General features: G+C 37.8%; 3 protein-coding genes across 4 annotated transcripts; 2 read left to right on the top strand and 1 right to left on the bottom strand.

The window, feature by feature from the left end:
* The first annotated feature begins 1,008 nt into the window (after positions 1 to 1,008).
* On the top strand, positions 1,009 to 1,914 carry LOC120770879 (ATP synthase subunit s, mitochondrial). The gene has a single exon (XM_040098516.1). It carries the CDS (start codon positions 1,032 to 1,034, stop codon positions 1,683 to 1,685), a length of 654 nt encoding a protein of 217 aa, XP_039954450.1. The 5' UTR covers positions 1,009 to 1,031; the 3' UTR covers positions 1,686 to 1,914.
* Positions 1,915 to 1,930: 16 nt separating this feature from the next.
* LOC120770878 (valine--tRNA ligase) lies at positions 1,931 to 6,272 on the bottom strand. 2 transcript variants are annotated; one of them, XM_040098514.1, is made up of 8 exons: positions 5,936 to 6,272; positions 5,572 to 5,739; positions 4,771 to 5,325; positions 4,203 to 4,702; positions 3,936 to 4,143; positions 3,842 to 3,862; positions 2,741 to 3,770; positions 1,931 to 2,687 (listed from the first exon to the last, which is right to left on the bottom strand). In XM_040098514.1, exons 1-8 carry the CDS (start codon positions 6,134 to 6,136, stop codon positions 2,185 to 2,187), a joined length of 3,186 nt encoding a protein of 1,061 aa, XP_039954448.1. In that variant the 5' UTR covers positions 6,137 to 6,272; the 3' UTR covers positions 1,931 to 2,184. The 2 variants fall into 2 exon arrangements, with proteins under 2 accessions (XP_039954448.1, XP_039954449.1); XM_040098515.1 differs by lacking the exon at positions 3,842 to 3,862.
* Positions 6,273 to 6,595: 323 nt separating this feature from the next.
* On the top strand, positions 6,596 to 9,814 carry LOC120771177 (serine/threonine-protein kinase hippo). Its single transcript, XM_040099068.1, has 2 exons — positions 6,596 to 8,051; positions 8,108 to 9,814. Exons 1-2 carry the CDS (start codon positions 6,833 to 6,835, stop codon positions 8,869 to 8,871), a joined length of 1,983 nt encoding a protein of 660 aa, XP_039955002.1. The 5' UTR covers positions 6,596 to 6,832; the 3' UTR covers positions 8,872 to 9,814.
* Positions 9,815 to 10,326: the final 512 nt, after the last annotated feature.

Here is a 10,326-nt window from a genome sequence, read left to right as displayed (position 1 = left end):
TTAAATCTGCTTGTTCGGTATTGCCGCGGAGGTATTGTATTTGCTAGCTGCCCACCGCATCCGCTCGGTGCGAAAACAAAAACAACAATACAACATAAAACGAAAAACAATACGAAACGTCGACGTCGATGCCGACGTAAGCAACACAGCGAGATTCCGTTTTTCTTCCTACGTTTGGATTGCGTTCTTTTTTTCTATGTATTTTTGCTTTTGCACTGATTTTGTTTTTTTCTCAATTGCTTTTGCCCATACACTTTTTGCTTTACATTGCTTGATTCACAGACGTAGGCAAAATTTAATTCATTTTAATGAAGATTTCACTTCCATATCCTTGCTAATATCAAACACTTGTGCAATATTTTAATAATTTTTATTTATTTTATATGTTTAGGCACTTTTGTTGATTTATTTCTCATTGAAATATTTTATAATCAACAAAATAGAGGGCAGCAAACTTTTCACGTAAATCTAAAATCAAAGAACGAAAATTACTAACAGTAGTTGCCACGTTGATCAGCTCATCGAAACTTCACACGTTGGAAGAATTTATGATAACATCTAATAGTACATTATTGAGGTATAAAAATTAAACACTTTTAGCAAATAATTTATATTTTCTGAAAATTTATTTGTAAAAATCTTTATTCTTGCTTTATATTCAATTTCATTGCATCAACTCTTTGGTTTTTCCTGTTGCGCAAATATGGCAATGATTGTTAAATCAGTGCTGTTGTCTTTTTATTGTAATAAGATTTTAAAAGGCCGCTTTTCTATGATTTAATTTTTAAAATCAATTTATTATTATAATATCATTACAGTTTGTCAAATATCATTTCCTCCCAATTTTTAAGGTATCTTGTATAAAAACTAAATTTCATTCTTAAAGTTAAACGAGTTGTCGTGTCACATATAAATTTTTGTAGTTGGTAACGCAATAGAATCAAAACAAATAAATGTAAACACAACCCATATGATTTTGACGTTTAAGTTACATACATAGATTTTCTTATTGCATCAGTTATTCAAACAAAATGTTTATTTTACGAACAATATCTAAAACAAATTTAATTTATCAATGTCAACGAACTTTTAATAGTATTTCTGCAAACAATAACATAAATTTGCTAAATAAACTTAAAAGCGACAATTTACAAAAACGTAAACTATGGGGTTACGTAGCAATTGCGTTCAACAAAGTTGACAGTGAGCGATTATCCAAAGTGGGACCGGAGCGGCTGTGTGCAGAATGGATATTGAAAAATGGTGGTGCAGTCGGTTTAGTAGGCATGCAAAATCGGGTACTTAAGGACTACAATAGTCTGCCACCTGAGTCGGTAAAATTCTATCTGCAAGTCATTGATGCCACTAATGCATCTATTATGAAAATGGGACTTGATCATTTTGCCGGTTGTCGGCATATAGATACAGTTATATTTGACAATTGTAAGCATCTGGAAGATGGAGGTCTTGAAGGTTTAGTACATTTGAAAAACACACTTAAAAGATTACAAGTTTCTGGTTGCTATAATCTGCGAGACAGTTGCTTTGATGTAGTAGCTCAATTGACGGCGCTGGAACAGTTACGTTTGTTCGATTTGTTATATGTGAAAGATATACAAGGCGTAGCCACTAAACTACGGCAAGCGTTACCAAATTGCAAAATTGAAGTGAGAGCCTCCAAGTAGACTGATTTTCGAGCTGAAAATTTTAGCAACTCAAAATGTACATACATATATGCATACAAATATTTGTGTGTCTTTAAGTGAAACATACGTCATACCATTTGTAATGGTTCATGTTTTTCTTGGAGACGCACTGTATCAAACCGAACACCTTTTAAATGTGTAACCGTCGCTAAGTGTATACTCACATACAAATATAATGTATTTGCATACAAAATTCTTTAAAACAAAATTATTTATCTTTGATATTTCTGTAGTAAGTTAAGTTTTTAATAAAGTCAACATTGTTTAATAACAATTGCGCTAAAAATATCATTCATTGAAAGCACCATACGAAATTTATCTTCTTAACTGAGCTTGCAATTTTATGCCAAAAAGCTTTTACACAAAATAAATAAAACAGAAAATATGTAGGAAATAAAGATGAAGTTAAAACTAGGCGGGAGGCATAAATGCATAGTGCTAAAGTCGTAATTATGTGCAGAGGCTATCTAACTGCGATTTACATTAATTTCAGTGTCTCAATTGCGGCAATGATGCGTTGCACTTCACCCTCCGACTGTTGCAGTTTCTCCGTGTTGGACGTTTGCACTTCAGCCGGCACTTTAGTTGCATAATCAGCAGCCTGCATAGCTTGCTTCAATTTTTGCACAGTTTGGTCTAACTGTTCCTTACGTTTTTGCAACTTCGTAATTTCCTTCTCCGATTCGATGAGACCCTTGAGCAACAAATGCACTTCACATTGCGCACTCACAGTGAGTATGGCGCAACCCGCTGGCGGTTGAGTGTCAAATTCGATTTTAGAACAGTAGGCAATTGTGGTCAAATCGCTGGCATATTTTTTGAGTATCGCATTAGGCTGTTCATCGGTGCAAACAATGTACGCCTCGGTCTTCACTTTATTGGGAAGATTGTAATCGGAACGTGCTGAACGTATGATACGCGCTGCTTTCTGCATAAACTCGACATCTTTCTCCACCTTCTCATCGTGCCAAGTAACATTTTCTGCAACAAAAAAATATCAGATTTTGGTGACATAAGCAGAAAAAAAAACTCACCTGGATAAGCGGCCACGGAAATGCTGGGTGTCGTGTCGGCGCGTGGTAGGCGCTGGAATAATTCCTCGGTAATGAATGGCATGAATGGCGATAGTATGCGCAAACCCAAATCTAAACACACGAATAGCGTGCGGCGCGCAGCTGCTTTCTGTGCCTCACTGCCATTTTGGAATATCGGCTTCACGCACTCTAGATACACATCACACAAGTCGTACAACCAAAAGCTGTAGCAAGCGCTGGTCGCAGCTGCGAAATCATACTGCGCAAAACCAGTGTTGCATGTCTCGATAGCTGTGGCCAGACGTGATAACACCCACAAATCCATATTGTTTTCATTGCCACTGAGCGGCAAATCCGATGTATAGCGCTCCTCGCCGGTGAAGTACATCAAGGCGAATTTCGTTGCATTCCACAATTTGTTACAGAAGAAACGGTAGCCTTGCACACGATTAATATCCAGATTAATATCACGAGCTTGAGTAATATAAGCGCAGAGTGCAAAACGTAGCGCATCAGAGCCACATTCCGGAATGCCATTGGGGAAATCTTGCTTTTGGCCAGCTTTAGCTTTTTCAATTTCACGTGGATCCAAATTGGAATCGTACAACAGCTTATGTAAGTCCTCAAGTGATATGCCTCTAATCACATCCATGGGATCGATGACGTTACCCAAGGATTTGGACATTTTGCGACCATGTGCATCACGCACCATGGGATGCAAATACACTTCCTTGAATGGCAATTTGCCGAGCAGTTTTTGCCCAAAGAATACCATGCGCGCTACCCAGAAGAAGAGAATATCATGCCCGGTCTCTAGCAGAGTTGTTGGATAAAAGGCTTGCAAGTCTGCCGTATTGTCAGGCCAACCGAAGACCGAGAAGGGGAACAGACCGGAACTGAACCACGTGTCAAGCACATCTTCATCCTGGTGTAAGACGATTTTGCTGGAATCCACATTGAATCTTTCAGCGGCTTTTTTAAGAGCTTCTTGCTCGGTACGAGCAACGATCCAGTAAGCCTCGTCGTCGGCCTGTAAAAACAAACACAGAAATTTAAATATATTTACTTTGAGATATTTTTAAAATAAATTGTATGAGTTACCCGCTCATCCGTATTAGTAAGCTTATGCATAATTAGAATGCATAAAAATTATAGTTTAAATGTAATATCGAGTTAATGTTAACAAAGTACTAACCGTGCCGGCTTTAATGCTGTCATCATTGAAGCTCACATGGTAGGCCGGTATACGATGACCCCACCACAACTGGCGCGAGACACACCAATCGCGTATGCCCTCCATCCAGTGATACCAGATTTTGGTGTGATGTTCCGGTATGATTTTCAAGTCGCCCTTGCGCACGGCTTCAGTTGCGTCAGCGGCCAACTGATCGCATTTCACATACCTAAAGCAAATTTTAAAATATTTCGTACTCAAAATAAAAAAAAAATTTTTACCACATACCATTGCGGTTTAATCATGGGTTCCACTACGTCTTTGGAGCGACTGCAGAACGGCACGACCATAGGATTGTTGACTGTCTCGCGATAAAGACCCAGTTCTTTCAGTTTTTCCAGGATGCGCTTGCGACAATCGAAACGTTTCATACCCTTGAATTCGCCATAATCGCCGATAATGTAGCCATCGTCATTGAAAATTGTGATGAATGGTAAATTACAGCGTTTGCCCACTTCATAATCGTTAGGATCGTGAGCAGGTGTAATTTTCACGGCGCCCGTACCAAAATTCATATCAACAAAGTCATCCAAAACGATTGGTATACGACGATCGCAGAATGGATGTTGCACGAATTTGCCATGCAAATGCTTGTAGCGTTCATCTTGCGGATGTACAGCCACAGCAGTATCACCCAACATGGTTTCAATACGCGTAGTGGCCACCACAACTTCTTCATCGGAATTCTCGATTTTATAGGCAAACTTTATTAGAACACCAAATTCAACCTATAATGAAATATGTATAGTGATTAGCATGAAGAACATTTTATTTTTTTTTTTTGTAAATCCAATACCTTCTCATCATAACCGGGTATGGAGAAAAATGTTCTGCCGGGTATGTCAATTTTGTCGACTTCAATGTCTGATATAGCTGAACGCAGCGCGCAAGACCAGTTAACAAGACGTGCACTACGGTATATACTGCCATCTTCATGCAGGCGCACGAAAGCCTCAGTAACAGCCTTACATAATTTTGGATCCATGGTAAATGCCACACGCGTCCAATCATAAGACGAACCCAAACACTTAAGTTGATCGTAGATACGCACACCTTTTTCTCGACGCCAATCCCATATTTTTTCAATGAACTTTTCACGTCCCAAATCGTGTCGCGTCAGCTTCTCCTCGCGCCAAAGTTTCTTTTCAACCACCACTTGTGTGGCAATGCCCGCGTGATCACAGCCTGGCACCCACAGTGTAGTAAAGCCCTTCATACGATGGTAACGCGTAATGGCATCCTCAATAGCATTAGTTAAAGCATGACCCAAGTGTAGTGAACCAGTCACATTGGGTGGTGGAATTACCATAACAAATTTGCCTTTGGGATTCGGTTCGGATATACTGGTGCGCTAGAGAAAGATAAACAATAAAAATGTAATTTGACAGCATAAACATTACAGCGAATATGCACGTAAGTGACGAAACTGCAATTGAAGTTTCATCAACAGTAGTGTTGCGGCAGGCCTGTGTACTGCACCTATATACATATAAGCAAACATTAGAGCTGACTCACATTCTCTAATTGCTAATATATGTATAGGTGTTTGTACATTTATACGTACATATATGTAGTGTGTATTTTGCAGACTACTTACGCCATATTCCGGTGTGAAAAATCCTTCCTTTTCCCACCAACTATACCACTGCGCTTCAACATAACGTGGACTGTAAGCGTCTGGTAGTGCGCCTGTAATATCCTTCTTCTCGCCAGGTGCAGTATTTGCGGTATATATAGCAACCTCTTTGGTCTCCTTAACTTTTTTCTGCAATATTGCATAAATTTCAACTAATAAACAATGCAGAAATTTTAATTCAAAGCACAATAACAAAGGGCACTACGGTGGTTGTTGATTTTTACTTTCACTTCTGTGCCAACATTGCAATTGTAAAATGTAAGTACTTGTGTATGCACGTATTTATATTTTTCGTTTTTGGTGGGCTATTGTTTTGAGCACTTACCTCTGGTTTTTCTTTTTTCTCCGTTGGTGCGGGTGCAGCCGCTTTTTTGTCCAACTTTGCTTGTAATTTGGCCAACTTTTCGGCCTTTTTAGCCTCTTTTTCCAATTGCTTGGCAGTTTTTGGTGGACCAGCAGCAGACACCTCGCCGTTTGCAGGTTCCGATTGGGTCACAATTTCACCGTTTGTATTTGCTTGCTCCATCTTATTGTAGCAAGTAACTTCAATTGAGGTTTTAGAAGTAACGACCTATGGAATTATTATATTTGCAGATGCAAATTTAAGTTATTTATGTGGGTTTGGTTGCCACGAGGTACTACTGCTGCAACACGAAATTTGTTGAAAAATGACAACTAAAGTGAATGCAGTGTGTAGTAGTAATGCTGACTACTTACTATGATTTATTGCGCGATAAAGTTGTAGTACAAAAAATCGTGTGCTCTTTTTGCATGTTGTATGTTGATATTTTGTGTACAAATTTGTTTCAATAATGTCTTATAATTTAAAAGTATAATAACGCGTAAAACTTACGCTAATCTTAAATGTAAATTTATGATTTTCAATTATTTGCGGTCTTATTGGTGTTTATAATCAGTTTCGATTTTTCTTATCGATTTCATGCACTTGCGGCGAAGTCAACCAACTACGATCTCTATCTTAGAATATTCACTTTTCTTTATCATTTTCGTTCTTTCTGTTTGTAGATTTTTCACTTTTATGGCAAATAAGTAGCATTTAAATCATTAAAATGTGCATAAACGTTTAGAAAATACCAGGTGGTATAAAAAACACAAAAACACAAACAGGAAAAGTCGTGAATTAAAATATTGTAAAAACAAAAGTAAGCAGTTGCGAAGAAGCTGATTTTTACCCCCCTGCCCGGTGTACGAATACAAGGAAATGTCTTCCGAGTTGAAAAAACTTTCAGAGGAATCTCTTTTACAGCCTCCAGAAAAGGTCTTTGACATTATGTGCAAACTTGGCGAGGGTAGCTATGGCTCCGTTTATAAAGCATTGCATAAAGAAAGTAGCTCAATAGTAGCCATCAAATTGGTGCCTGTAGCGTCCGATCTGCATGAAATTATTAAGGAGATCTCAATAATGCAGCAATGCGATTCACCGTATGTGGTGCGCTACTATGGTTCCTATTTTAAGCAATATGATCTGTGGATATGCATGGAATATTGTGGTGCTGGTAGTGTATCAGATATAATGCGTCTACGTAAGAAAACGCTAACCGAAGACGAAATAGCCACGATACTCTCCGATACGTTACAGGGTTTAGTGTATTTGCATCTGCGTCGCAAAATACATCGTGATATAAAGGCTGGCAATATATTGCTGAACACAGAGGGCTATGCCAAATTGGCAGATTTCGGAGTAGCAGGTCAACTTACAGATACGATGGCGAAACGTAACACAGTTATTGGCACTCCATTTTGGATGGCACCGGAAGTAATTGAAGAAATCGGTTACGATTGTGTGGCAGATATTTGGTCGTTAGGAATAACAGCATTAGAAATGGCCGAAGGTAAACCACCATATGGTGACATACATCCCATGCGTGCCATTTTCATGATACCACAAAAACCACCACCATCTTTTCGTGAACCCGATCGTTGGAGTGCTGAATTTATTGATTTTGTTAGCTTGTGCCTGGTAAAAAATCCCGATGAACGTGCCACCGCTTCCGATCTGCTCAATCATGAATTTATACGCAACGCAAAGCCGCGTAGTATACTCAAACAAATGATCGAAGAAACTTGTGCAATACGTGAGCAACAGCGCGCAAATAGAACCGGCGGTATGAGTCAAGCCAAAAATTTACCCACACAGCAAGAGGAGTTGCTGCACGAAGATGAACATGAATTTCAAGCGGAGACCGTCAAAACATTTATTGATGATCCGGGCACTTTAGTGCCTGAAAAATTTGGCGAATATCAACAGGCAACGGACAGTGATGCCACAATGATAGCACATACTGAGGATAGTGGCACGCTGGGACCTAATAACCGAGCAATGTGTGTCGCGGCTGGCACAGACAATGCAGGCGGCAGAGCCGGTGATGTTAGTGCTGCAGCAGACTCGGGAACGCTCATAGAACTGGAATCGAATTTAGGTAAGCTATGCGTTAAAAGCAATAACACAAAAATTATTATTATTACCCGCTTACAGGCACAATGGTCATCAAAACAGATTCGGATGACTCCACCACGACCAAACGTAACGAATTTAATAAGCCACGCTACCGCCCCAAATTTCTCGATCACTTCGAACGTAAAAATCCTGGTGATGCCGCGATACCAACACGCATTGGTGAGGATTTGGAAAAATCAACAGCTTTTGGTGCTAATACCGAGCAGTATCAAGCAAATACACCACAACAACAACAGCAGCAGCAGCAACAACAGCAACATTTAATGCAGTCACAACAAAATCACAACAATTCGAATGACACGAACTGGGAGAACAATATGGAAATGCAATTTCAACAAATCTCCGCTATCAACCAGTACGGCCTTCAACAGCATCAGCATCATTTGCAACAGCAGCAACAACAACAACAACAGCAACAAGCTGCGGCTGCTGCAGCAGCTGCATATTACGGTCATCCGCTAGTTAGTGATCATCACTTGTTGGCCATAAATAATCAGCAAAATCTATTGCGTAATCAACAACAACAACCACAACCACCTGCCTACCAGCAACATCATCTGCACACACAATCGCACGGCTATGTGGATGGTGAATTTGAATTCTTGAAATTCCTCACATTCGACGATCTAAACCAACGTTTGAATAACATTGACTCCGAAATGGAGAAGGAAATCGAGGAGTTGAACAAAAAATACAATGCCAAACGTCAGCCAATTGTCGACGCTATGAATGCTAAACGAAAGCGTCAACAAAATATTAATAATAACCTTATTAAAATTTAAATGCACGCAAGTTCTTACAGAGAGAGCGATAGAGAGAGAGAGATAACGAACAAATTGTTACTCATATAATTTAAAAAAAAGCAACTGCACTTGCGATTATGCAAAACAAACAATATTAAATAGATTATCTTCTGTTTGTGTTTAGGGTGCAACAAATTGACAATTTCTTTCACGAAATGATTTATGAATGTTTATTTGTAATTTAGTTATTAGCAATAGATACAATTTTCACATTATAAATTGTAATAAAACTCGAATTGCTATTAGTAATAATAATAGATGCAAATGCAATTATACATATGCTCATTTAGTAATACAAACCGTAAAAACAAACCTAAAAAAATCTCATAACGCCCACATCTATGTGGCGACATTAGCTTTACAATTGTATTTCAAAACAAAAAAATGTTAAATTTATAGCAATGCGTGTATGTAGAGCAAGCAAATTATTTAATGGGTGTAGAAAATTGGAATTTGTAAACGAAAAGCAAAATTGTAAGGTGCTGGCGTCAATGCAGTGCATATCACAGCGAATGGTATAGCCATACATACATACATACATATGTAGTATGTAGTATTTATAATGAGAAACGATTACAGAATGCTCACATATTTAGTATAGGATAAAAGTTTAATTTTTGGCAAACTGTATGAAATTGCATATATGTATATCAACTACAATGCAATCTTCATACATGCCAATACACTCTGCCCTCCTCCTGTTAACAATAACAATAAGACCGAATTGTATTCTAATTATGTATGCAAGAAACAAAGAAAAACAAATATTCTGAACGAAAACGTACACCCAGTTGGAATAGTAGTGCATAAATATAACAAAACTAGTTTTCTTGTGAGATTCTAACCTAAAAAATATTTTTTTTTTTTTACATAAGTATAACAAAAATAATTTAGTTGTGAGATCATATTAAAAATAATGTTTTTTTTTACATAAATATAACAAAAATAATTTAGTTATCCAAATATCATCTTAAAAATATTTTTCTTTTATACCGTTGTCAAATTTTAGCACGCCTTTTAGTTTATGTGTATCATCACCTTGTATAATGAGGCTAGTAAAATCCACCTCGCATTATAGCATTATTCATTTACGCTTTTGTCACGAACAGTTTGCTTTAAATAATTTCAAATATTAGGTTATAAAAAACCTTTTTTCAACTTCCATTTAAGTAATCCGCCATTTCCGACTGGGTATTGCGTTAAAATATTATATATGGTATATTAACTTTTTTTTAGTATCATAAGCAGTGGTTCAACGACATTAAGCTTTGTAGTTTTCTTCTTCTTACTTGTTCTTCCGTTTTTTGTGCTCAGCTCGCGTGACTAAAAAATCTTTGGCAGCGTTAAAGCATTTCAGAAAATTTGTATTCACTGCATGAAAGCAGCTCATTACAGTCAATATATATACGACTACATAAGTATATACACATATAG

This window comes from Bactrocera tryoni, chromosome 3 (assembly GCF_016617805.1).
Source record: "Bactrocera tryoni isolate S06 chromosome 3, CSIRO_BtryS06_freeze2, whole genome shotgun sequence".
Classification (NCBI taxonomy): domain Eukaryota; kingdom Metazoa; phylum Arthropoda; class Insecta; order Diptera; family Tephritidae; genus Bactrocera; species Bactrocera tryoni.
Note: the sequence above shows the minus strand (reverse complement) of the source record. Positions and strands in the feature narration are given on the sequence as shown.

Coding starts and splice junctions, on each gene's coding strand:
- LOC120771177 (XM_040099068.1), top strand. CDS start 6,833: ATGTCTTCCGAGTTGAAAAAACTTTCAGAGGAATCTCTTTTACAGCCT. Junction 8,052..8,107: donor AGAACTGGAATCGAATTTAG/GTAAGCTATGCG, acceptor ACCCGCTTACAG/GCACAATGGTCATCAAAACA.
- LOC120770878 (XM_040098514.1), bottom strand. CDS start 6,136: ATGGAGCAAGCAAATACAAACGGTGAAATTGTGACCCAATCGGAACCT. Junction 4,703..4,770: donor TACCCGGTTATGATGAGAAG/GTATTGGATTTA, acceptor ATTTCATTATAG/GTTGAATTTGGTGTTCTAAT. Junction 3,863..3,935: donor ACAGCATTAAAGCCGGCACG/GTTAGTACTTTG, acceptor ATTATGCATAAG/CTTACTAATACGGATGAGCG.
- LOC120770879 (XM_040098516.1), top strand. CDS start 1,032: ATGTTTATTTTACGAACAATATCTAAAACAAATTTAATTTATCAATGT.